Below are 24844 nucleotides of genomic sequence, written 5' to 3'. Positions count from 1 at the left end.
TGCAAGACCTTCAGTATTGTTTGACTGTACTCGATAGTTCTTCCTAGGGTCAATGTTGAAATATATGGTATTCATCTCTTAGCAAGGATGAAAATAGTTGGCACGAGAAGCCAAATGAATCTGGACCTTGAAGCCTGTTAGAGCACTTCATTCCCGGTTTACTATAGGAGGCAATGTGGTCATTACCCTGATTTGGCTCAAGTGCTCATTCACGGCTGAGCCGACTGATATCCGACATCCATTAAAGACTTAAATCCCTCTGTCGTCAGTGACATTTGAACCGCGAACTTCATTTGTGACAGTGTAAGGCTCTAACCACTAAGCCATCGGGACACAGGAGCAAGCAAGGATTAAACTATTAGAGTGTCATTACTCATGTTTTTCAATAAAATGTTTTTATTGCGTAAAGTAATCTACAAAAGAAATCCATATTGAAATGAAGAAAAAGTCCTTAGGGTAGGAATCATCGTTCGATCAAGCTATACTTGGACCACGATTGGTTCTGAGTTCTATTTGTGCTTATCACCTACACAACAGGTTGAAAAAAATAAAGCTGGTTGTAAATTGAATAGGTATCGTAGTTCTTACTTCATATAACACTAATCATCAGTAGCAATGTAATGTGTAAAGGTGACGGTAAGTTAATTTCCCAATACGATGAATTCAATCTTTATACTACGATAATTCAACTATTTAAAAGTAATGGGATATATTTTTCTGACCGGCTTTTCTTCGATGGAATACCATGATGTTGTATGAAGATGATCCTTACTGAAAATTGGATTGCAACTCTTTTTGAAAAAATAAAAGTACTCCTAAATAGGGGTTAGCCTGCGAATGAAGTAGGGGCACTATTGCTTTCAGTTTGTGACTATGTACTTGGAATCATTTGAGGATTTTTCGAAATGTCAATATTCCTTATTAACTTTTCTGCCCTAAATAAATTAAGAGCGCCACAAAAGAATTAGGCATTTACTGGAGCCGATGATAGCATCGTTTACTTTACTATTGTTTCTTCTATTGATCCTTCAAACACAAACCGACATTTTGAATCCTACATAAACCTTCCTTCCCACTGACATCCGCATTTTTCATTTGAAATTCTAAATTCTGACCCTTTACTACTCACCGGCCTTGATTTTTTATTGCTCTGTAGTAAGTGAAAATTATTTTAGATTACACTTTTTCTTCCATTTATGGTACCTTGAAATGTCGACCTTCAGTACCCAAATGATTAAAACTGCAACTTTGGTGCGTCGGCACTCTTTATATCTCCTGCCTTAATTCAAGAAGCTGTATGAGTAAGGTCGAGGCTGATAAAAGTGGTCAAGCTGGCTAGTAAGGCTAGCTAGCTATCAATGCCTTATCTTGAATTATTAAAATATATTATAGATTGAACTATTCATATCCTGCTTATATTCTACTATACTATATGATATTTAGTATTGATACATTATAATGCATGTTATTTGAAAGAATTCTGAAATTCTATTAATTATTATGATGACTTAGGACCGAAGAAATAGTTCTTTTGTATAGAGCAAACATATATGAAGTGTTTTGATAAGTAAATCTTTCGTTAGAAAGTATTAGAGGAATTTTATAAGTTCTAAAAATACTAAGATTTTGGTCAATTCATTAATTTTAATAATTGCTGTTTCTTGTAACTCTCTTACCTTAAAATCATTTTAGAGTCTTGTAGTAATCCACTCGTTCTTATTCAGATAAAATCCAGTTGATTCAGATTTGCAATTCGCGACAATAAACATGCACAACTGTTACCAACTACCCTTTTCTCCTCCTCAAGCCAACTTTTCAAGACACTTCTTCAACACCTGCTACTATTCCAGATGCGCTTCTCTGAAGACGTTGTCGCCGATGACGCTGTATACGACACTTTTCACTATTGACCGATATCTTATTGAGACATGGAGACGGAAACGCGCCCGCAATAAGAATTTTCTTTTCGAAACGGGCGCAACGGACGCCTCGTAAACCCGTTCGTTTCTTGGTAAGGTAACTTACACTGTTTAGTTTTCGCTCTTATAAAATCTTCCCAGCGAAATTGAAACAAGTTCACGTATCTTCTTACTTCACCATTAATATTGAACGGTCACGATGCTGCGAATAACAGAGAAGGTAAAAGTTAACTCTTCCTGTGTGCGGTTGTTATAAAGTAAAAGTAAGGCGAAAAGGTAACGGATCATCAACGGATAAACGGACACCAGTTTCGATTGAAAGCAAAACTGAACCAAACTAGCGAGTGTCCAACCATTAACTGACTGCTTTGACTTCTGTAGCTGTCGCGGTCCAAGAAATTCATTCCATCATCTGCACGGCAGCAGCAGCGGTGGTAGGTATACCACGACCATAGATACTTTCCAATTGCCTAAAAAGAGTGCGCAGAAGGAGTCAATCGGTTAGTTACTACTATTACTACCATTTTTTAAGCAGTGGATTTTGCGTAGAGCGGCACGTAGCTAATAAAATGTGTTTTACATCTAAGATAAAATGCACCTTAGGCAAGTCATGTGTGCGTAAGGAGAGTAGTGCAAAAATCGCCACCGCCACCGCCACCTAAACATATGCCGATGGAGTGGTGGGTGAATTTTTTTTATTCCAGTGGCTGATGATAACAAAGAGGCTTTTTACATTCTTCCATGGTTCGGTGTCGGAAGTTATAGGCAAGCATTGCGTAGAATATATTTGTGTTAGATACATTTTTATCGGGTGCAATTATTTCAGTATTGAACCATGGTGTGTTGCAACATTCTACAAAGAGGAAATACCTCATACATAAAGGTGGTTGTGCTCGGAATTACATGGAAGATCTCTTTTGTGAAATGTACATTACCAAACTGCTTTATTAAACTTTATAAAAATCTTCATTGTCTCACTATTTGTAAAAAAAAGAAATTTTGGAAATATGTATATATGCTATAAATCACGAAATGCAAAAACAATTCAATTGATTGGACCATGTCTTCTCTTCTTGTAATATTTCAGCAAAAATGTAACATTAACATACATTTGAAGTTAGCAGTAGTACATGTAGTAACATAAACTACTCTTCAGGTACTACCGCTAAGCGTTCTGTTCGTTATATGCCATTAGCCAGCGGGTTCATATTCAATAATAAGAAACAAAATACGTAGAAAAATATCTTTCGGTATCAGTGGCCGCTCCAAGGAGTCCAACTAATGCTGTGGTGGGCCGTTTTGATGCCACACACTCCTAAGACCATGGCTACTATGGTAAGAGTAAGAGTGGAGAGAGCCAGTTAGCTCAGACCTTTAGAGCCAGCCCGTAGTACTCCGAAATGTTAACAGCCCCCCACCCTGCAAGTAAAGAGCTCCTTGTGGTCCTTAAAGAATGGTTTACCTAGTACCGGTACATTGGTTCTAGCTAATCTGGGTAATCGCAGAGGAAGGACTTGAAGATTTCTCTCTCCTCTCCGTAGCTTGGGTAATGTGAATTGTAGGGGATGCCGAGTTTGGCGACATGGTCCTCTATAGTTCAGTGCCCTGCACATTTGACCGTAGTCTCAGTAAGCATATATTCGTATATGAGTCGAGTTCGGGTTACCTATTTGCACACAGTGGTTTTTCTATTCGCTGATAGATAAGGAGTTGGCATGAGCCTGAAGAGTTACTCGTATTACTGGACGAAATTTACAGTCCCACAAGCATTATCTTTAAAAAAAATAATTATTTGAATTTAAATGGGAGTTGATGCCAAGGAAAATGCCATGTCATTTTCCTTAATTTGTCGCCAAGCTTACGGCAACTGAAGACTTCCATTTACTTTTTATAAAATTTTCAAAAAACGTTTGTGTGTGAATATCGTTTTAATTTTTTTTTATTTCAGCATGCGTTCTATCCGCCCTATTGCTTTCCGGTCGTCAAGACCTTCTGCTTGTAGCGCTTTGCTGCTCGAAGACATCAATCGACTTTTCTGACCTCTTTTCCATGCTCTTGCCAGCTTGCGGGAAATTCACGAGGAGTTTATATACTTCAATATAGTATTCGCGCAGATTGTCAGTATTTGCTTGACTGGCAATATCCAATTACACATTGCAGCACTTCATACATCATATCCAAAGGATCATCTGTTTTTCGCATGTATTTGGAAATTTATGCTTCGTAACAAGATACGTAACACAACCCTTAAAAATCAAGGAAAATAAAAAAATGAAATGGTTTGATTTTGTGTTTGGAGCCGAAAAACTCGAGGATTCGAAATTCATGATCGACCGTTGGCAATGAAGTGTCAACTCACATACACACTTTTAAGGTTTTGAGTGAAATAAAACCTTATTAAAATCAATTTAACGTTTTTCTGTCAGGATATCTGTCGGTCACACTCGATTTACTTGGAAAAGGCTGAAGGTACCGTCACGAAATTTGGTGGTGAATTCCTTTACAAGGGTAGACTGTTCATACATGGGCTTTTCCGTAAAATATGTGTAGGGTGTAAAATGAAAGGGTTTAATTAGGACCCCCATCTAAACCATTTTTCACACAGAGTGAAACATAGGAGAGTGTAGGCTCAAAATATTTATCCAGAAAATAGCAACAGGTCTCGCTCTGAGAACATATCTATCCGAAAATTCTTAAAAATGACACAATTGTCAATCTATCTGAAATGTAGGCCTAAAAATTCCGACATCTGCGCAACTAAAGTTAATAATAGTGTATTATCATATTTTAGAAAATTATCTCTAGAAGTACACAATTTTGCACCAGTATAAGTGATAGCGGGCATAGTTCATAGTAGTAACAAAGTTATAGGAGAAAAAATTTTTTGTATTTCACATGATTTTATTACAATCTAAGGGTGAATTGATATGAACCATGGGCACATGGGAACATTGTAAGATTTTGTGGAAAACGAAACCTTATTCAGATCGGTTGAACGTTTGTTTGTCTGTCTGTCTACTAAAACTTCTGATTGGTTTACTACTTACTTCGGGACTGTCATTTCAGTATTACGTCGCGAGGCAGCATCAGTTTCGAACTGTGGTTGCCGTTGTTATTTGCATCTTTCATCAGAAGCGCCTCATTTCTCAACAGATGTGGATCGCCTGCATTAATTTTTCCACCGCCCACCCAGTTGTTTCAGAAAACAGCATGTGGTCTACGATATTCTCGGTTGACAACAGCACCCCGGTGCCAATTTCCACCTCCACCCTATGTACGAGCATCATCTCACATGTCGGGCAATACAGAGAGTCGTCATGTCCGAAGCGATAAAGCATGGTACTCTCCGTGTCCACTTAGGAATTGATTTAGGTGCTAGCTAACTTCACGTGCCTTTCTTTTGATTTATTTTGGAATAATCCTGTCAGTCCAGCGTTTTTTAGGAGAATCATCTCCTCCTATTTTTGTCACTCTAAAATAGTTTCCCTTCGTGCTAATTGTCGACAATAGGTACAAGGGTCGCCGTTTGCATATGTTGGGTTATAGAGGCGTTAATGTCGATGGGGGCTATGCCTACTATTATACAATTTGTTTCGTCAGATGTTGTACGATAAGCGCAGGAAGTTCGCAATACCCTCAATCGGTAGGGGGCTTCGATTTTTCTCCTATGTGTTTCTAGTTTCAATCCCAAACTAAACTGAATAAAGCAAAATAGAGATGATACCCATCAATACCGTACCGTTACGGCCTTGAATGAAGTGCTCTAACATATTTCAAGGCCCTGATCGAATTGGATTGTTGCGCCAACGATTATTATTACGATTTCTACGTATTTTAGCGCTGCTTGCGAATGTATAGTCTATTTGTCAGTCCTGATTTTTATCAACGTATGCTTCCTTTGCTTTGTGAGTAGAACTACCTCGGTTTTATGCTCTGCACTAGACTAGCGTTTTTTAGCCAAGATCTGATGTCAAAAGGTCATGATATTCCCAAGTTTTGTGCAAATCGAATCGAAAATACTAAATATCAATATTATACTAAAATGAGTAGTCTGACATGCTAAATGCATACACATTATTTCTTTTCGAGTTGTCACACTCTCGGTAGATGCCGGATTTTATCTAACACTGCACTAAGTGGCAAGCATTTAGGCTCGGGCGATCCTATCTATTTAAAATATAAAGGGGCTCTGGTGGCCGACGGTAGGCTAATGGGAGATTCCGTCGAGAATTCCCCGCAACATCGAGCACGTATGCAGAATAGTGTATTTCATAGTTCCAGGATATCACGGGAAGCCGTGGGGGATTTAAGTGCAATACCTGTAGCTGACAATATTCATAGTTCTCCACGTATTTTCGTTCAACTTTGCTGTTATGGAGCATAGCAACATCAATAATAAAACCCACCTTGTCAACTAACAGCACGTCAGGCTAGTTGTGTGTATGGTGATCAGTTAGAACATGGTGTAAGCACAACCATCAAGTACTGCTTGCGGCTCATACCGCTAAACTGGATATGTTCCCGTGATTAGCCCATGCTTGTATGCAAGATTTTGGTGAATCACCTTGCATTCAGCATTGTGCCTGTTTGTGTATTCCACCAGTGCCATTACAGTGCATCCAGGAATAAGATGATCTAATGTCTCTAACGTCGAAACACCCATTCTGCAATGGTTATTCTCCACCGACTCTTTCATGATGAGCTTTTTATAAGCCGCCGTCCTGGATGGGACACAAGAATTCCGCCGTCTCAGCAAAGAGCTTCCCAGCGCACAGATATCTGTTTGATAAATGCAAATCGACAAATGGTTACCATGCACTGCCTTTGGTTTCCATTCGTCGATCCACTCTTAGCCTGACTTCACCCCACTAAAAGGATTGAAAAATCAATCCTCAAATTAAGTCGAGTTAGCCGGCAATCTGCCTTACAAACAGCCGCACGCAAAGGACTCGCCTGCTTTTCGCTGTAAAAATAAGCGTGTAGCTAGTCAATTTGGCGATGAGGCGGATTCATCTGCTCCACGGCAGAGTTTGAATGATGTATTCGGAATTCGGGCATAGTAGACCATATCCGCCGCTTTCCAGGTCGGTCTTTGGCCACGTCCATATTCCGAATGCATATGCCAGTGAAGGAATAGCGAATATTTTATTCTTCCCCGAGAGATGAGATTTCTGTACCAGCTTTACATGTTGTAGGAATTCCGACAGCAAGGCACCCTTCATATCACCAATTCGAGCATGGGTTCTTTGCAGAATTCCTAGGTATTTGCAGAAGTCTGTCCCGGTTATAACTTGGATGTGGAAGTCACCAATGCTATGTCCGGCATGCGGCTCGTGATGACCTTTGCGGATGGCTTGAATTCGACACTTGTCTAATCCAAATTCCGCTCGAATATCACAGCTAAACATGTCCTGCATTCTCTACAGACTTCAAAGGTGGGCGTTAGTACAAGCATGCAGCTTGATGTCATCTAAGTATATCAAGTGTGTCCGCTCGCACTTAGCAAGTCGACCATATTTGATTGCAAAACCTTTCCCTCTAGTATCATCCAGTGCCATGTAAAACCAAAGAAGCACTTCATTCAATACCGTTACAGTACACTACAGTACACTGTAAGAGGCAATGTGGTCAGCATTGCGCCCGGTCGAGATTATTACCCTGATTTGAATCAGGTACTCATTCACTGCTGAGTCGATTGGTATCCGACGTCAAATCATGATACAAATCCCACTGCCACTAGCGAGAAATGAACCGCGACCTTACGTACGACAGCCTAGTGTTCTAACCACTCAGAACACAGAAGGTTGTTGGTCCACTAATAATGGACGCTATGAATTTGTAAAGGATTGACAAGCAAGTAATCGATCTTGTGTCCGCGGGGTCCTGTACCGTGTTCATTTTAGGGACGAGGTAGGTAATTTCCGCAGTGAGGAAGGGTGGAAATTCCTTCGGCCGATTAATGATAAGATTTATGCTGTGTGCAAACCGTCTACTGGTAATGTATACTGGTAATGTTTTTATACGAGAAATTCCGCACCCAATCCAGATCAGGACCTCTCCATTTGTTCGAGCTGTTTATGGCTCGTCGAACTTCCTCTTCGATAACATCCGCAAAATTCATGCCAGGCGTAGTAGCATGGCAGGTGCCTTCGGCGGTGACCCACTCAGTCCAAAAGGCCTGACATAGTGTTAGTTGACAAGACGGGTCGCTCACCGTATATTATTGATGTTGCTATCCCCCAAAATAGCAACATCAAACGGAAATACGTGGAGAAGAAGGTGAACTATGAGCCACTAGTTCGAGAAATCTAAGAAATTTGACGTCTTGAGCCGGTGGTTGTAGTTCCCATAATATTATCAGCTACAGGTATTGTATCTAAATCCCTTACGGCTTCCCTTGATGTCCTGGGATTCTCACATAGTCTGGTTCAAACCATCCACCAACGATCACGTTTCAAGTACTATTGGGACCATTCGAGGACGTCAGAGTGGTCATGCAAATAGTTCTCTTCCTTTTCCGTTAGATTAATCTAGGTTTTCTACTATGTTCACAACGTTGCGGTTATTAGGTCCAAGTTGTGCTCGATATGCCTTCAACAGCATAATAACGATAAGCGCGTCTGTACTTATGAGGGTTTGTAGTTGAGGTGGCTTCTTCCCAGAGACTTAGAATCTACGCGTACGAGGCCTCATAGTTTCTACATAGAAGCATAAAGTTTACATAATTGTTGAATAATATTACACTGCCGGCCGCCTAATTATACCTTATTTTCCTTCCGGAAAATCTATGAAAATCATATTTCATCAGTTTTCTGCTTTTCTGCTATTTTCCTCATTATGTAAATGTCCTGCGCAACTCCAAATGTATCAAATGAAAGCGAGAACTTCTTTAGCGCTGTAACGCTCGCATTTGGATTGCACATATTCTGGCCTATCTAGATATTTCAATCTTTCGTTCTACGTTTAGTATTCATGTCATATTGTTGCAAATTTTGTGTAGGTATCTGAATATCAACCATAAACAAATCCTAGAATTTAGGCTTGTATAGATGATGTCACTTTCAGGCCCAGATTTTCTGAAAGCTCAAATAGGTTATAATACTATTCTATTATACATTGAGCCGTTCCTCACCTGCAGGTAGCGCCAGCCGCCAACGTGCACCTCTAATTCGAGCACATTTCTTTCTAGATCTCCGTACGCCGCTCGAAATAAAGGCTGGCCAGATACGATCGCGAAAGAGATTGTCTTTCCGTGGAATACAAATAAAGCTTTTCGGCGGCGAACTACATTGTTTGCAGCTAAAATTGATATTTTTCGGGTGTCTATCTGCAGACATGTTTTAATAGCAAAGTACTAGAGCACAACAGTGTTATTTCATTATGTTGCGATTACACACAAGATTACATTACGTTACCTTGCACGTGATTTGAACGAGAAAAAATTTCAAAGTTATAAATTTATTGAATTATGCAATTGGCGCTGAATTGTGAGTAATAAAACTGCTAAATAACGCTGTTTGGCTTGTGTTTCGGTAGTTGTTTGTGGAGATATTTGGAAAAATGCTTTTTTTATTGAAATTGAGAAGAAGAATTGCTCGTGTGATGAAATGTTAGGCCAGAATGGCGATGCATCATTTGCGCGTGATGATATTTCGCAAATCTTTGTTTAATAAATTTGAATTTAAAAGCCATCGATGATTTTAGAAATTTTTTGGTCAACTTTCGGATTTGGATTGATCGAAGTCCACAATGAGGGAAATGCTTGGATGAGAAAATAGTTTAAATATTTTCAGCGTAGTTTGGCTTATTTCAGATTGTAGATTGTAGACCTTGCAGAGAGTTGCAGCACATCCTGAGAGTTCATCTAGTATTTTCAAAGAAAGAAAACTACATTTGATGGTTGGCTGGATATTTGTTCCAGTAATTTTTGCAAACATTTTTGATTACTTCATTTTCTTAGATATTTATGTAAAGAAAATATCGTCTCGAATGTTCAAAGTTTCATCTAGTTTTGGTAGGAGTCGTTCAAAAATTCGACTGCGAGGTTGATTGATACATTGGGTCGAGGTTTTTCACATTAGCTGCAATTTTTGACCAATTTGGATCGCTCTAGTTTTCATTTGAAAAATGTACAATTTTGTCATTGAGTTCAAATGAAGTCGAATATCAATAGATTTTTATCGGAAGCTATAAATTGGGGTGAACGGGTCCAATGTCCTAATGTTATTTACGTTGAATAATTGCACGCATTCTAATGTTGAACATTATACTTTGAGCGTATGGGGGATACCCATGTTCGCCAGCTGATCGTTTCGTCTAGGGCGGGACATCAGAGGCTGTCCCGCTTCTGCTTCTGGAGAAGTGTGGCCGAAAATGGTTGCAAGGCGTTATATGCTTCCTTATACACTTTTATAAACATGAGGGGATTATGAATCGTATTGAGGCGAAAAACTGCTTTATTTTGGGCTGGGCTTGTTGAAACAAAGGATTAAGGGTGCCCTGAGCCCGCATGCCTTTGATGACGCCCAAGCCAAATGGAGCGTAATGTTTTCGCCATTGGCCTATCAAGGTATTTCATCTTATTGAAGTAAATCTGGAGAATTTCAATTTCCTTCGATTTTTCAATCTGTTGTTTAAATGATTATGTACTTAGCCCTATCTTTTATATTGTGGTTGGCAGTTGCGTGCACGGAGACTACTTGAGGATTGACATCTACTGCTAACGAACAATGGCGATTAGCCATATTTTAGAGGCTTGTTAAAAAAAAAGTAGAAGTATTTTTTATCCAAAAAATGTTTACAAATGTTTAAAAATCTTCAAAATATTTTACGCTTAAATTTTTATTTCGAAAAGGTTCCAGACCAATTTGCTTGTACAATTTTCCCAGGAGATGCTCAATATAATATGGATTCGATGAGACTAACCGATTTTCTCAATTGGTAGTTAATTAAATTTTCCCTAGCATTAAGGGGGTCATAACGTGTGTCGGATCCACGGAATCGATTTTTTTCTTTTGGCATCAATTGTATCTAGATATAGTGTGATTTTTAGTGATTTTCTGATATTCGGAGTCGTTTGGAAATTATAGTGTTAAACATGTAATATGTCACATGCCAGATTTATGTCGATCGCCGTAATAAAACTCGTATTTATCGGTCCGAATGACGTTCGAATGACTTCACTAAAAGGACAAGAATTGAAGCCAAGGCTGTAAGTGTGTTTCTTGAAGAAACCTCAGGTTTATGGATTAGGTATAGCAGATTAATGGTCAGTTAAGATTTTATGGTTATAAATCGCATTCTACTTTTTAAAAGCGTTTTTCTCGAAACTGCATGTTGAAAATCGGCTGCCACCATAGCCCAAAATCTATCCAACGAAATTCTTTGAAATTTTCACGGCTTATTTAGAACATATTTCTAAGGTTCCGCAAACTACGGCTGGAAAAATTACTATGCCTGCTCAAGATATTAATAAATCTATGGTGAGAAATTCGTATTTGTATCTTTATCCAATTCTTCACACAAAATTTCTAAAAAAAGCGAAAAAACGGCCTTCACACGGGATGGCCCCCGTAAAGTTAAGTTCGTTGACTTCTGTACTTTTCGAAAAAGTAGCAATTCTTAGTCGCGGAGTGGCCTGTATGGAAAGGCAGCCTAGTGAGAACGCTGCTGTTGAATAGCCTCTCCTCGATGTCGCATAAATTTAGCACAGTTATTGCGTTCACTACTATCAAGTTTGATGCAGCTGTCTGAAAAAACGCATCTTAGATGTGCAAAGATATAAAAACTGTTCGACGCCTTTGACGTTCTGCTTACTGATGCAAGTATGATGTGTGATCCGTCAAATTGACAACCTTGGTTACGTTATTATATTGTTATCTTCAGCCCAACTCTGCTTGCCTCGTTTTCCTAATGAACAGCTATTTGGCTAATGACCATGATTCCGTGAAAAAGCAGGGAAAGCAAGAAGACATGAACTTCACCGCAACCTCTCCTTTACCGAGAGCGAGAAGGACAATATCGGTGGCAGAATGAAATTTTGCAGAAAATGGCTAGAAACTGCTAGAAATTCTATATCAACAAGAACTGAATTTTCGTGGATTTCAAGCAGGCATGTAACAGTAATGTTCGACTTGGGAATTCCAGCAAAGCAGGTAAGCCTTATTAGAATGGCTATATCATATATAATGGCTTAGACCAGAATCAATAATAATAATACACATGCGTTTGAAACAAACGTTGGGTTAAAGCAAAGGGGTAGGCTAGCACCTCTACTGTTTTTTTATAAATCTCAACAAAATAGCAACAGAAGTTAGTTTACGAATTAAAGAAAACAAGATGAAAATTATGAAGAAATGAGAAAATTAGGCGCACCAGACAAAATATAACAATTGATGAGGACAATTCCGGAAATGTAGGCAACTTTATGTGCTTGGGTTTACAACTGACGAAAAATGTAAATGAAGCGAACAAAATAAAAAAATATTCAGTCCTGCTGATTTCAAAAGTCAGCTGCATACACAGAAAAGCAAAGTTCCGAGAATATAAAGCGCGAATAAAACATGCACATGGATGGAAAGCTGGTCAATACCTTCAAGAGGAGGGTCTTCAAGGGGAATAATGGAAACTAACTGAGAGAACAATGAATATTTGACTACTCTGAATTTTCTAAAATAATCAACCTTCGGAAGCTACAATGGGCGGGATATTCACGATAACGACGGCGACTATCAGCACATGTGGAATACAGACGTACAGACTATAGACACTATTACCGTTTAAAAGGGCTCCAGATCGTCTTTGACAAGGTTACGTTTTCAATGCAAATTTAACATTTACATTTAACCTTAAAATCTATGCAAACAGTTCTGCTAAGGTGTAGATAATATTTAACAATTTCGCTGCTCACGATAGGAAGTACACGCTATTTACACCGATTTATCCAAAGCGTTTGATACTGTTGGCCACAATATTCTCTCCTCTCAATAATCTCAACTTCTTCTTCTCAACATTCTCTTGGCTTTCATGCTCAACTCACTCGGACCCCCTTTTTAAAAAAGAACCTTCTTCAAGTGGGCTATCCTTCAATCTCCTTTCCCTGCAGCAATGCCGTGTTTTCCTTGATATGTGTACCCCATTCAAACTCTATAATTGCCTGATGAACTGCTTTGTCAACTCCGATAGTATTTTCCGTATAGCCTCTCGCAGCACACTAAGTACGAGTATTTTTTAAGTCCCTTTCGTGGAGCTTGACATCTGTCTACTTTTATTCCCCAATCCTGAGACTACGCTAGTCCTACAACGTCCTTCAGCTTGGGTCTTTTCGCACAACTGGCCACGTCCCGCCGATCTCGCTTGTGAACAGGACAAAGACTAAACAAAAGGAAGAAGAAGTTTAAATCGGAGCCCAGTCTGCAGATTACTTCGTCTTTAATGATCGCAGTCCTCCAGTTGGAAAGCCTTAGTCGTAATTTGCTATTTGCGTCATTCATCTTATTTCCTAGCTCTGTTGACTGATTGCTTTCCAATGAGTTTTGGTCTTTCCGTGGTCGCTTGCTTTACTTGGCCTGACCATAGCAGTTTGTGAAGGTAAATTAGTATTCGTGCTGCTGGCTTCCTGTCTAAGTCATAAAAGTCGTTGCTTTAGCAGATTCGTCAGCCTTACTTCTCTACCGTTCGTTGTTTAAAAGTATCTATAGCTCCTCCGGACGTTCTTTGCTTACATTATTGACAGAATTAAACACCTCCTTCTTAATTGATAGTCGCCTAATTTAAGTCATAGCTCAGTTTTTTTTCTTATTTAATATTTGTGGCTGTTTCTAGGCTCCAGAGAGCTTCAAAAGGCGTCTTCATTAAAGGATAATATAAGTTGCACAATCGTGTTAATGTTTTACTGAGAATATTTGCTCCACTTTTTGATAATCTATGGTTTTATTAGTTTTCTTATAAGGCAGCGACTTTTAGCACTTATACCGTAACAGCCAAAATAGTAGCTAGTTCTACGGAATGTTCTTATATTGCCTGAAAAACTTTTATGGATAAAATCGTCACCTATTTCCTGTGAGTGGCATAATGTGCAGCACTGTTGAGTTCGTAATATTCTTTTCTGACCAGTCAAATAAACCAACAGAAGGCCATTGTCATTGAATTTTTTACGTCCTTCCAAGGAAGTGAGTGAACTGTCCTTTTTGAATAGGGTGGGGTAAAGTTCATTTTCGATAGAATCTACGTTCTCTTCAGTTGGTATGTAGCCATAGATCAGTCATACATTACGAAATTTCACTTTTATCATAATTAGACACAACCTTTTGTTACATCTTATTGTTTCAAAATTTGCCTACTTGTAAAAAATATTTTATGCATGCGATTGCATATCAGTTATGTCACCATCGAGTTGTTTCCTTTTTGGGTTGCCAAAATGTTGAAGTTATATCCTACAACTTTTTGAAAAGATCTTGTAATGCCCTTGTTCTGTGCTAAACGAATATCTCAAGATCTCAAAGTTTTCATTAGGAAGTGGTCCCCGGATTTGTACTCTAATTTTTCTGATTCTTGTTTTTCTACGTCATAACATCTCAAATGAGGCTAAATAACGCAAAACATTTTAGTGACATTTTGTAATAAGCTAGACGTATGTGGCGGAGCGCCCGGAAACAGCACGACCGGCCACCAGGCTGGTTAGAAAGAGGTTGAAAAGGTTTAAAGAGCTTCACACAGAGTAATCGTGTGAAGTAGGCCATGCCCGCTGATTTTGACACTTCAGCTACTTTTACAACTAGAAAAACGAAAAATCGTTTCCCAAGTATAACATTTGTCTGTTGATTCAATATATTGTTCTTGTTGTCTTTTCCGGTACCGCTGGCATCTGGGTTCACCTTAAGGTTCTTGCCCAGGGCCGAGGAGACGGCTTTATCTAGATTCTGTGTTTGGAGGTAACCTTCTTCAGTGTCCATTTAACTCCAAATGAGCCAATATTCGACTTTCGACGCAGGCTTGATGCTTTGGAGGATGCTATCTTCAGCGCAGAATGGCCAATGCCAGGGCACTTGAATGGAATATGCCTCACCCAGACTCCAGAGGGAAACGAATTCTCGCCATGGCGGCGAGATTCACAGTTGATGCTGTCATGCAAGTCGTGGATGCTGTTCATCGAGCGGAGGCACACAGACGCCGAGCTCGGTGGATGATGCTCCACGTAACGCATGACGTCACAAATGCCTTTAATTCCGTCAGATGGAAAGATATTCGAGGCACACTAGACAAAGCTTTCTATATGCCGACATATCTCTTACGGATATTGAGGTATTATCTGAGGAACTGCTTCCTGCTCTATGAGATGTTAGAGGGTCACAGGAGGATGGAGGTCACGTCGAAAGTAACGCAGGAATCCATCCTAGGCCTAGACTCGACGCGCTTAGTCGGTTATGCAGATGATGTCGCGGCACTTGTTGCTGGATGCACTGTTGAATATGCAACAGCCGTAGCGACTTGGCATATTGAGGCAACGAGTAAGCGACTGTTCATGGTTTCAACCTTGCATTACAAAGAACCGAAGTAGTCATTATGACTTAAATGAGAATTCCGACCCTGCATCCCATATCGATCGGCGAGTCGATTATCGAGTCAAAATCAACGGTAAAGTACCTTACACTGACACTTAACTTAAAGATGGGCTTTTTCGAGCAAGTCAAAGCAGCAGCTGACAAGGCGGCTAATAGCAAATATTGGGTTCACGTTCGGGTTCTTCTCGTTGCAAAAAGATAGAGCTCGATCAGTATAAGGGCCGGATGACAAGGGTTTCTTAAACTCCTTGAATTAACAGTTTCCTTCCTCCATTCTCGTCCCATTGGTGAAGGGAATTCTCTGATTTGAAGGCTCCGCAAGGCGGGAGAACTCGGTGGCTAGCTCGAAGTAATCTGACGAACGGTTCTAGCTAGCTCTCTAACAATGGGGAGGTGTTTAGTTGGTAGTCCGACGGCGTACCATTGCGGGAGTTCAACAATGTGTGAATAAATGCATTTACCTACCTACGCCAAAAAAAATTGCCTTTTTTGCAACATTTATCGTTTTGATTAGCATTTATGTACTAAGATATATTGGTCGGATGAATAATTATTTATTTGAAGCAAGAAACAAGTTTGAAAATGAATGTTCTAAAGAGCAACCAAACCAATGTGTATGAGATGGAGGAGAGGCAAAGCCTCTGAGCCCTCAGACCCTAGTGGACCATTGCACTCGACGAGGCTTAGAACGAGTGAATTCATCAGCACCAATAGTAGTATCTTCCTGGGGAGCGACGGGCGTATTAAAATTATATCGTCTATTACACTGACTGACATCGCAATCGAAGGTTTAATGATTAGATTGATTAGTTTTAGTGCTCTGATGGAAAAAAAAAATTCTTTTTTTCGCTTGTGCAATTTTTCGGTTTCTTTTGGGTACGATTTCACTTAAAAAGACTTGCAGGAAGAATATCAGATCCGACGTTGACAATTGTCATTTGATTAGAAAGAAAACTAAATTATCTTTCTATTAATTGTGTGGAACCAACAGTAATCCGTCATCATCCCTTCATCCTCAATTTCGGATATATCATGATCAAAGCACTCGCCCAGCTCATCACTCTCGGCACCTTGATTCTCAGGGAAAAATCCAAGTGGCTAAAGAGAAAATGCACCTGAAAATCGACATTGAATATTTCAAATTGCGAAACAAACGAAATTTTTGCTTCTTTTCTGATAGTGCGTGATTTTTGTCTGATAATGCATAAAAGCCCTGGGGGTTTAACGTGAGTACCTGCCGTGTAGACATAATCCCACGATCCTCTTCAGGCACTGGTTGATTTTGGGACCCCAATCAGAGACCCGCCATGACTGGCACAGTGGTACTGGTTTATACTGAGTGCAGGTTCAGCATTCATACCAGTGGATGCAAGACCTATCTCACACCCCAGCCGCCACTAAGGGGTACGGCACCCAACTCCATGCTTGAGCTCCGAGGAGCTCTGCCCGCGATGTAGGCATAACCACAACCACCATGAAACTCTCACTAGGGGGCCTGGGGCATATGCTCTCAGAGGGCTATCCCGGTTCCCATGGTAGCAGATAACCTCCGGTGAGGCTTCGTGGCAAGAGCCACTTCAGATGAGTTCCTTGTAGACTCGGGTCTGATCGCCCTCCTTGAATACGTGGGGACGCGTCTGATAGGACAAATAATCATACTGCTGCAGTTGAGATCCATGAACTTTTGTTTTCGATTTCGACAAATAAAGATCGCGGAACAAATTATTCAGTTCGCTCTAACTTATCAAGTGCGGTTTCCTGTTTCGTATTCTCCGCTCCATTGGCTCCCACTTTCCGACGTTCTCTGCCATTTTATATCAGAAAAACGACCTGCCACAAAGTGTTTGGCTTCGACTAACCAACTATGTTGTTATCACATACTGAAATACGTGCTCTTGCAACCATGTGCTGCCATCCGTGATATCAACCATATATCATCACAGGATCCCACATGAAAACCATACATTGATGAGAACAAATGCACGCAAAGATGCACCTAACGCATCCGTAATTCTCAGTTCCTGTTACAAGCAGTTGCATGCCTCGCCCACACCTTGGCACGTCTTTTCACCCATACAAATTTGTGCCTAGACGGGAATCATACCTCCTTATTACTGTATCCGTAGGGCTGGTGCAGAGTATCGTGTTGTTCTCTACTGCGTATAAGCTGAGGTATCTTCAACAAACTACAAAACTCGGGATCACACTTGTGAATATATTGGTGATCGGTTGGATTGGATTGGAATCATTGCTTCTCAACTACGAGGCTTGAAAATAAAATTCTGTAAGTGCTTACATAACTAAACCTAGAGTAGAGCTGCCATTTTTCATGCCAATGTGGTCCGGCTGGGCTCAACATTTTCGTAATTTAGTGTAATATCGGTACAAAAAATAAAACAATTTTTTTATTGGTTGGTTTGAAAAAAAAAATCCAAACCGGAGCAGCATTTGAAAAATACCGAAACTTGCATGAAATTTGAATTTTGGTGCTCTATAACTCAGTAGCTTTTTACGAAATTGGACTAGGTGTTCCACCTAGAGCCCTTTTAAAGCGAAATCGTACCCCAAGAAACATAAATTTACGAGCGAAAAAGAAAAGTTTTTCATTAGAGCACCAAAATTCATCAATATTACTTTCGATTGTGAAAAATGAAGTTCAAATTTTTCGACCAGTGTTATTGATTGACAACAATTTGCTGATCTGTCCTTAAAAATTTTCAGATTTCAGCTCATGCCGAATATTAGCGCCTTACTCTGCTCCTTTTGCATAATGAACATATTACATCTCATTATTATTTCATTTCCAGTAAGTTAGTTTCACCTAGCTCAAAATTTAGAAATTTTATTTCAGGTTTCTGGCTTAAGTCTTTTGTTTTATTCATATAAGGATCGCACTCACTACGTTGGTAATGCATATGCATACATACGGTTTGTGTTCAGTATATAGTCATATAACTAACGAGGCTTCTAGCCGATGGTCTTTGACTTTCAATTTGCAACATGGCATTCACCATGAAGAAGTAATTTAAAATCTAATCCATACAAGAAGTTGTAACCTTATTCGCTGTGTGGCACTTAAGCTAGCAGTTCAAAGTTTCGAACTTTTTTATGACATTGACTCCGTTTACCCTCAACAATAATTTCATCATTTCAAAGTACAATTATGGGAAATAAAATAAAGAAAACTTGATTAAGGCATCGACCTTGCCCCATATTAACACGTGCCCTATATAATGTACGAATAGTCTCGATCGGTCTCAATTTCGTAGACATGTCATCTGGTTTAGAGACCTTTTCTTTTCATTGCAGTCACTCAGACTTTGTTTTACTGAGAAAACTGTGACTACTGTCATTAACAATACCACTATTAATTATGCAATCACGTAAACACCATTTGCCGTCTCTTAAGATTGATTGCACAAAGGTGGACCATCTGCTACCATTAAAGTCACATGATGTTATTGTCTTCTTGGTTTGGACCCCATACATGCTTGCGCGGTATCAAGACCAGACTGATCTTCACTTCCTGAAACTTGAGCTGAAACCGGATGTAAGATTCTCAAATGCACTACGGATGTTATTTAACCTGCGAAGTGAATGTGCTCGCTTTGAACTGCAAGCAAAAGTCTGAGGGCAAATATAAGTTAGCAGAAATGAATATGAGAAATAAAAAGACAATAACATATAATGCATTTTTATTATGAAGTGGCTAGTTATTTTAACACGTTATTTAAGTTGAGTGAATGGAAGTATAGTGCGATGATTTGAAGGCTAAGATAATGGACAGCTAATATCATATGTTTACTTTAGGATCGTAGTAATTCTAGAAGCTTAGCAATATGTTTTCTTGAACCCGTCTGTGATAGAAATTATTTTGAAACTTGCATATTTGGGAATATGATCATATTTTTTAATTGTTTATTATACAAAACGTTTTTCATAATTGGAACCTGAGAATTAGTGTCCGGTAGATTAGACAGAGTATGAAAGAAGAAATGAGACTTACCTTTGTGTGTCGATAATGCATCAGGCCCGTAAAACGTCCCCAGGACATAGTTAATAAAGTTTATTATACCATAATTTTTTATTTATTTTTTTTTATCTTTCAGTTAATAATAGTCAATAGTTCAACAGTTCCTTAGTGAACCTAGGGCCTCAACCGTGTTAGCTTTTGAGACTATTAGGTGATGCTTGGACTTCCCTGCAGATGCCTATTAACAGTAAGATCTAACAAACGGTCCTCTTTTATGGAAACTATCCGGACACCAGTTTTTTCAGACTATTACATTTGATTCCGTCTAATGAATCCATTCAAATAATGAGAAACGTTATCGTCATACCCCTCTTTTGGAAATATGAAGGCGGATGTTTTGATAATAATTTTTATGAAGCAAGAGAGCGTACTCCACTTTCTTTTGTGAAGCTTATTTACTGGGCTGCTGTTGACGTCTCTTTGTTCATGCATCGGGGCACATTCCAATGGTGCGACACCCCATCGGGACGTTACCGAAGATATAGTTGGCACCGGGGGGTTACTCAGTGTATTTGAAATCTAACAAGCAAGATAGCTCTCCCACTCTCCAGCGAAAGTTGGATCATACAAGCGGTGGATGCTGAACTTAAGGGATCGCAGCTCTCCAATTTCGCCAGAAATGGTGGTCGCAACACGCAAGCGAACGTAAGCAACCGTCAGATGGTACTCCCTTTCGAGGCGGATGTCGGTGCCTCTCTTGTTACGCACATCCTGGAGTCAACTCCTAAATCTACTTTTGATCGCGTTTTTCTATCACATGTACGAGCACGGTGTTGTCAAGCCTAGCTTGGCATTCAGATCATTCATCACGATCACAGTGTCATCATTAGAAAGCCTCTTTAAACTGCACATAATAACTAATACAAAGTATCTTTCTCCACTATACCGGAAATCTATGATAATATCATAATATAATAATAATCGTTGGCGCAACAGTCCAACTGGACAAGGCCTTGAAGTGTGTTAGAGCACTTCATTCAAGACCGCAATGGTGTACTATAGGATTACAGTACCCTCTAGGAGGCACTGTGGTCAACATTGCGCTCGCCTGAAATTATTTCCCTGATTTGAGCCAGGTACTCATTCACAGCTGAGTCGACTGATATCCGAAGCCAAATCACAATACAACTCCCGCTGCCACCAGTGAGATTTGAACCGCGACCTTCCGTACGGCAGGCTTGTGCTCTAACCACTCAGCTACCCGGACACCTCATGTATACCACTACACAATTGCGAAACTCTCTAAGCTGAACCGGAATTTTGCCCCCAAAATCCTGTCAGAAACCGGCTCCCGGATCAAGAGTGCGCCTTACGGTAGCGTCAGAAACAATCCAACACCGGATTTAGTTATGCTACCACTTAGATCTCCAGAGAATAAAAGTACACTATCGTAAGAGGGAGAGGAGTACTCTTCAGAGTGCCACCATCTTAGTGCATAACCCATAATGTCCAGCTTAAAACACCGGAGCTGAAGAAAGCGAGCATTCTAGGGATCCACGGTATGGTTGTCGAGGAGGGTGCACATATTCTAGAAACCAATCATGGTCCATTGTCCATAGCCAAAGGTGAAAATGTGAGGTCAATCCTTATCCGAGGTGTTGTTGATGTTTTGGTAGCATTAAAGTTTCAAAATTTGCGAGCCCAATAATCGAAGAAACGTAAAATCAAACTAAAAACAAGATGCGCAAAGCGGCCTAATTAAACCCCGGAGTCACCAAGTATGACTGACGATGTCCAAATAAAAGTCCGCCACTTTCATAAGTTTCGTCGGTAAATCGCCGGCCAATTGGCAAATTTACAAGATTGCGCCAACCGGGAGCGATAAACTGGACACAAACGCAAACAGTATTCGAAAACTTCTGTTGCGTTAATCACTAGAAGGGTACTTTTCTTAACGATCGACAAGTCGCGATGGATAGATGAAGACAATATGTCCAACTGATTTCAACAGAAGAATTTACTCATTCTACGCTTTCACAAGCAATGCCGAATTTGTACCAATTCCATCTGCCAGCGACACCAAAGTCGACGAAGCAATAAAAAGAATGAAATCGGGGAAATAATCTATACCTGAAGACTTGGGATCCAGCATTGAGGTTTAGTAAGTTCTTCAATCTGGTTATTGACTGAGCGTCACACAAACTCGTCTAGCGACAGAGGAACTTGTGCGCTGGGCTAAATTGCTCTACCAGAACATCGAAGCCACTTGGTATCTATGTCAGTATTCTTCAAGGAATTCCTCTTTGTTGTTGGTTACGGACTCTATCATACGGGCCATCTAACGTCCAGCCTCCTATCGCCTCATAACAAATCTCATCCCCAGCAACTTGAAAGCAATGAGACAGGCGCTCTTTTAGTGGCTGCAGCCTACGGGGAATTGAGTAATTTAAATATCTTGCCGTTCAACAACTGGGGTTCACTTTGATGAACGTAACAACGAAAGTCTCAAATTCAAAATTTGCCGCAGCGTCGTCCGTCTTGTAATGTAATATAACGATTTATGGTGTCTGTACGTCTGTATCTAATTATCGTTTGTTTAACAAATGAAAATGGGAAATTTGTTCTACAGGTGCAAGTTGGTTTCCGCTCTGGATTCGCCTGCATTGACCACATCAACCCCGCAACGCAAAATCATGTCATTCGCTGCATGTAAAGTCTAGATCACAAATTATCAAAAAATTTTGTGATAGCTCAATCCTTTCCAGTGTCAGAGACAGACAAACAGCTTTCGCATCGATTTTAATAAAATTTTGGTTTACACAAGAAAATCAGTCTTATCTTCCTCTAAAAGTCATTCTTTGAAAGGGGCATCTCCATAACAAATGCCGGAAAGTGCCGAGAGAAGGAGGTGACCTCAAAAGCTGCATCTAACGATACCTGAGGCTGAAGATAAATTGGATTAGCATATGGTCCATTGTGGATTCTCCCGCTTCAATCGTGGCACACGTGCCATTGGTTTTCTCGTACTTTTTGTTTTCCAATTAGTATCCAATGCATTTTCTATAACTTCCGCGATTTCACCAAGTTGATATTTAAGGGTGATAGCGAGATAAGGAAGCATAAAACCAAGACAACGCCCGATGAAGCAGCACCAAAAGCTCTATTACCAAACAGTTTCTCCACTTCTACGTGGTAATCGCTGGGAGTTCTTTCTTAAGGGGTTTATCCCATGTGAAGGTCTTTATTTTGCTTTTTTTATTTAGAAAAGAAATTTTTTGGAAGAACTGGATAAAGGTACAAATACAATTTTTTCAATATATATTTATTGATATCTTGAGCATGGGTAGCCCGATAGCATAGTTCATTATTGAATACAGAGCAATATATACAGCCATCTCCAAAAACAGTGTTTTTCTGTTGCCACGCCAGAGGGCGCTGTGGTAATAATAAAGAAAAAATGTAAACCGGACTTAACCACATTCCGCAAACTAGAATTATTAAAAAATATTGAAGGCTACATTTTTGGTGCCCTGTTAAACTTTTTTTGTAAACTTTGGTTGTTTTCAAGGTTTCTTTAATGGATAAAAAAAAACACCGAATGAATCGCAACTATCCTAGTTTGTGGACCGTAGAAATATGTTCTGAATTTCAATTCTTATGATTTTATGGAAGTCATTCTAACGTCATTGGGACAGATAAATACGTGCTTTATTACAGCGATTGACATAAACCTGGCATGTGACATTTTACCTGTTTAACACTGCAATTTCTGAACCACTCAAAAAATCACTTTGCTCATATATTTTACACTATGTTCAGATACAATTAATGCCAAAAAAATCGATTTCTCGGATCCGACACATGGGATGATCCCCTTAATGCAAAACTGCAGACGGAGAAGGATGAAGGCGTGTCTTCCGCGCCTAAAAACGAGACAATTTGTCTCAACTCGTCCTTCAGGTTGGGAGTTGGATAAGGCTGACAACCCTTCACGGAAAACCAAAGCTAGAGAACCACGAAAGGTGCCTCGGACTGGATGGATTTTATAGCGACAAACCCATCATGAAGACGGAAGAACGATTTATACATTTTCTCATGGAAGCTGCAAACTTCGTGCAGATCGAATGCTATCCTGCTGTTATCGGCTTTTGAAATATAAGCTTCATTTACGTCCATGCTCCTACAGAAGAGACTGTAAAGTGGAGAAGGATAGTTTCTACGAACAGAAGAGTGGACCCACGAAACGATATCGAAACGATATCAAAATTAAACTTGAAGATGTTAACAGTCTTGATGAATACGAGAACAGATACGGGGTTAATATTCACTCGGATCACTATCTCATCCCCAAGGGACTTCGGGATTAAATTACAACACCTCCTAAAATCCTCTCTAATAATCAGGTAAGATTGAATACTGGGTACCGCAATAACAGCAGTCAAATAGGAACAATCAAGACCGTAAACTATGACTTTGAAACCGTTGCTAATTTTTCCTATATAGAGTCGAATATCACAACCAATAACAGCTATTACGCACGGTCACGTCTCAAAAATAAAAAATCTTACTGTACAAGACAATAATCTTGCCAGCCCTTATGTATTCTGCGGCGACTTGGGTTCTTAGGAAGAAAAATTGCGAACTCTTATCCGCGTTCGGGAGAAAAATCGTTCGAAGAATTTTTGGCCCCTACATGACAATGGACGTTTCCGTAGCCTATATAACGACAAAATTGATGAGCGATATCACGACCGTCAGGTTTTGGATAAAATCCGGTTGAATAGGTTGCGGTGGGCGGGTCATTTATTCCGTATGGATGATAATTGTCTACCCTCAATAGTCTACAAGGGCAATATCCATGGTAGTTGTTTGATTTGGAAGGCATTAATGGACTTCGGCACAAAACCCGGATCTCTAGAGTTCCTTAGTAAGACAGGTCTTGACCGGATACTGTTTGCTGGGTAGTTGATGATGACGATATTTAAGATTCTGATGCAATCCCGAAGTGGTAAATTTAAGACAGTTGATATTTGATAGACGGCGTGAGGGGAACTGACGTATCTGAAAGAGCCCTCACATTTTAGAGCCTGGATAAAACAGAGTCATGCAATCGTCCGTGGGCCAGGGACTTCAGTGGAGCTACACTTATGTGTTGGGGGATCTCGTTGTTGGTCATAACCCAAACGGATGGTTTTTTTGACTAACTGTGACATTAATGCTCTTTACAAATTTTAATTTTAGCGCTGCGTTAAACATTCATGGAACCACTAAGTAAAAATATGAATTTGGTTAAGAAAAGTACAAATACATTTGGTTGGAAAAAGTTGATGTCTTTAGTTGGAAAAGTTATAAATTTAATTAAAATGAGCTCCGTTATCGAACATCGATAT

General features: G+C 39.8%; 1 protein-coding gene across 1 annotated transcript in view; it reads right to left on the bottom strand.

The window, feature by feature from the left end:
- LOC119652463 (peroxidase) overlaps nt 1-2293 on the bottom strand; it is a 123878-nt gene extending 121585 nt beyond the window's left edge. The window contains exon 1 of the mRNA XM_038056630.1: nt 1677-2293. Coding sequence (XP_037912558.1) covers nt 1677-1687 — 11 coding nt within the window. The 5' untranslated portion in view covers nt 1688-2293. The remainder of the gene's footprint in view (nt 1-1676) is intronic.
- Nucleotides 2294-24844: the final 22551 nt, after the last annotated feature.

This window comes from Hermetia illucens, chromosome 3 (genome assembly GCF_905115235.1).
Source record: "Hermetia illucens chromosome 3, iHerIll2.2.curated.20191125, whole genome shotgun sequence".
Classification (NCBI taxonomy): Eukaryota; Metazoa; Arthropoda; class Insecta; order Diptera; family Stratiomyidae; genus Hermetia; species Hermetia illucens.
This window is presented reverse-complemented; position numbering and strand designations above follow the sequence as displayed.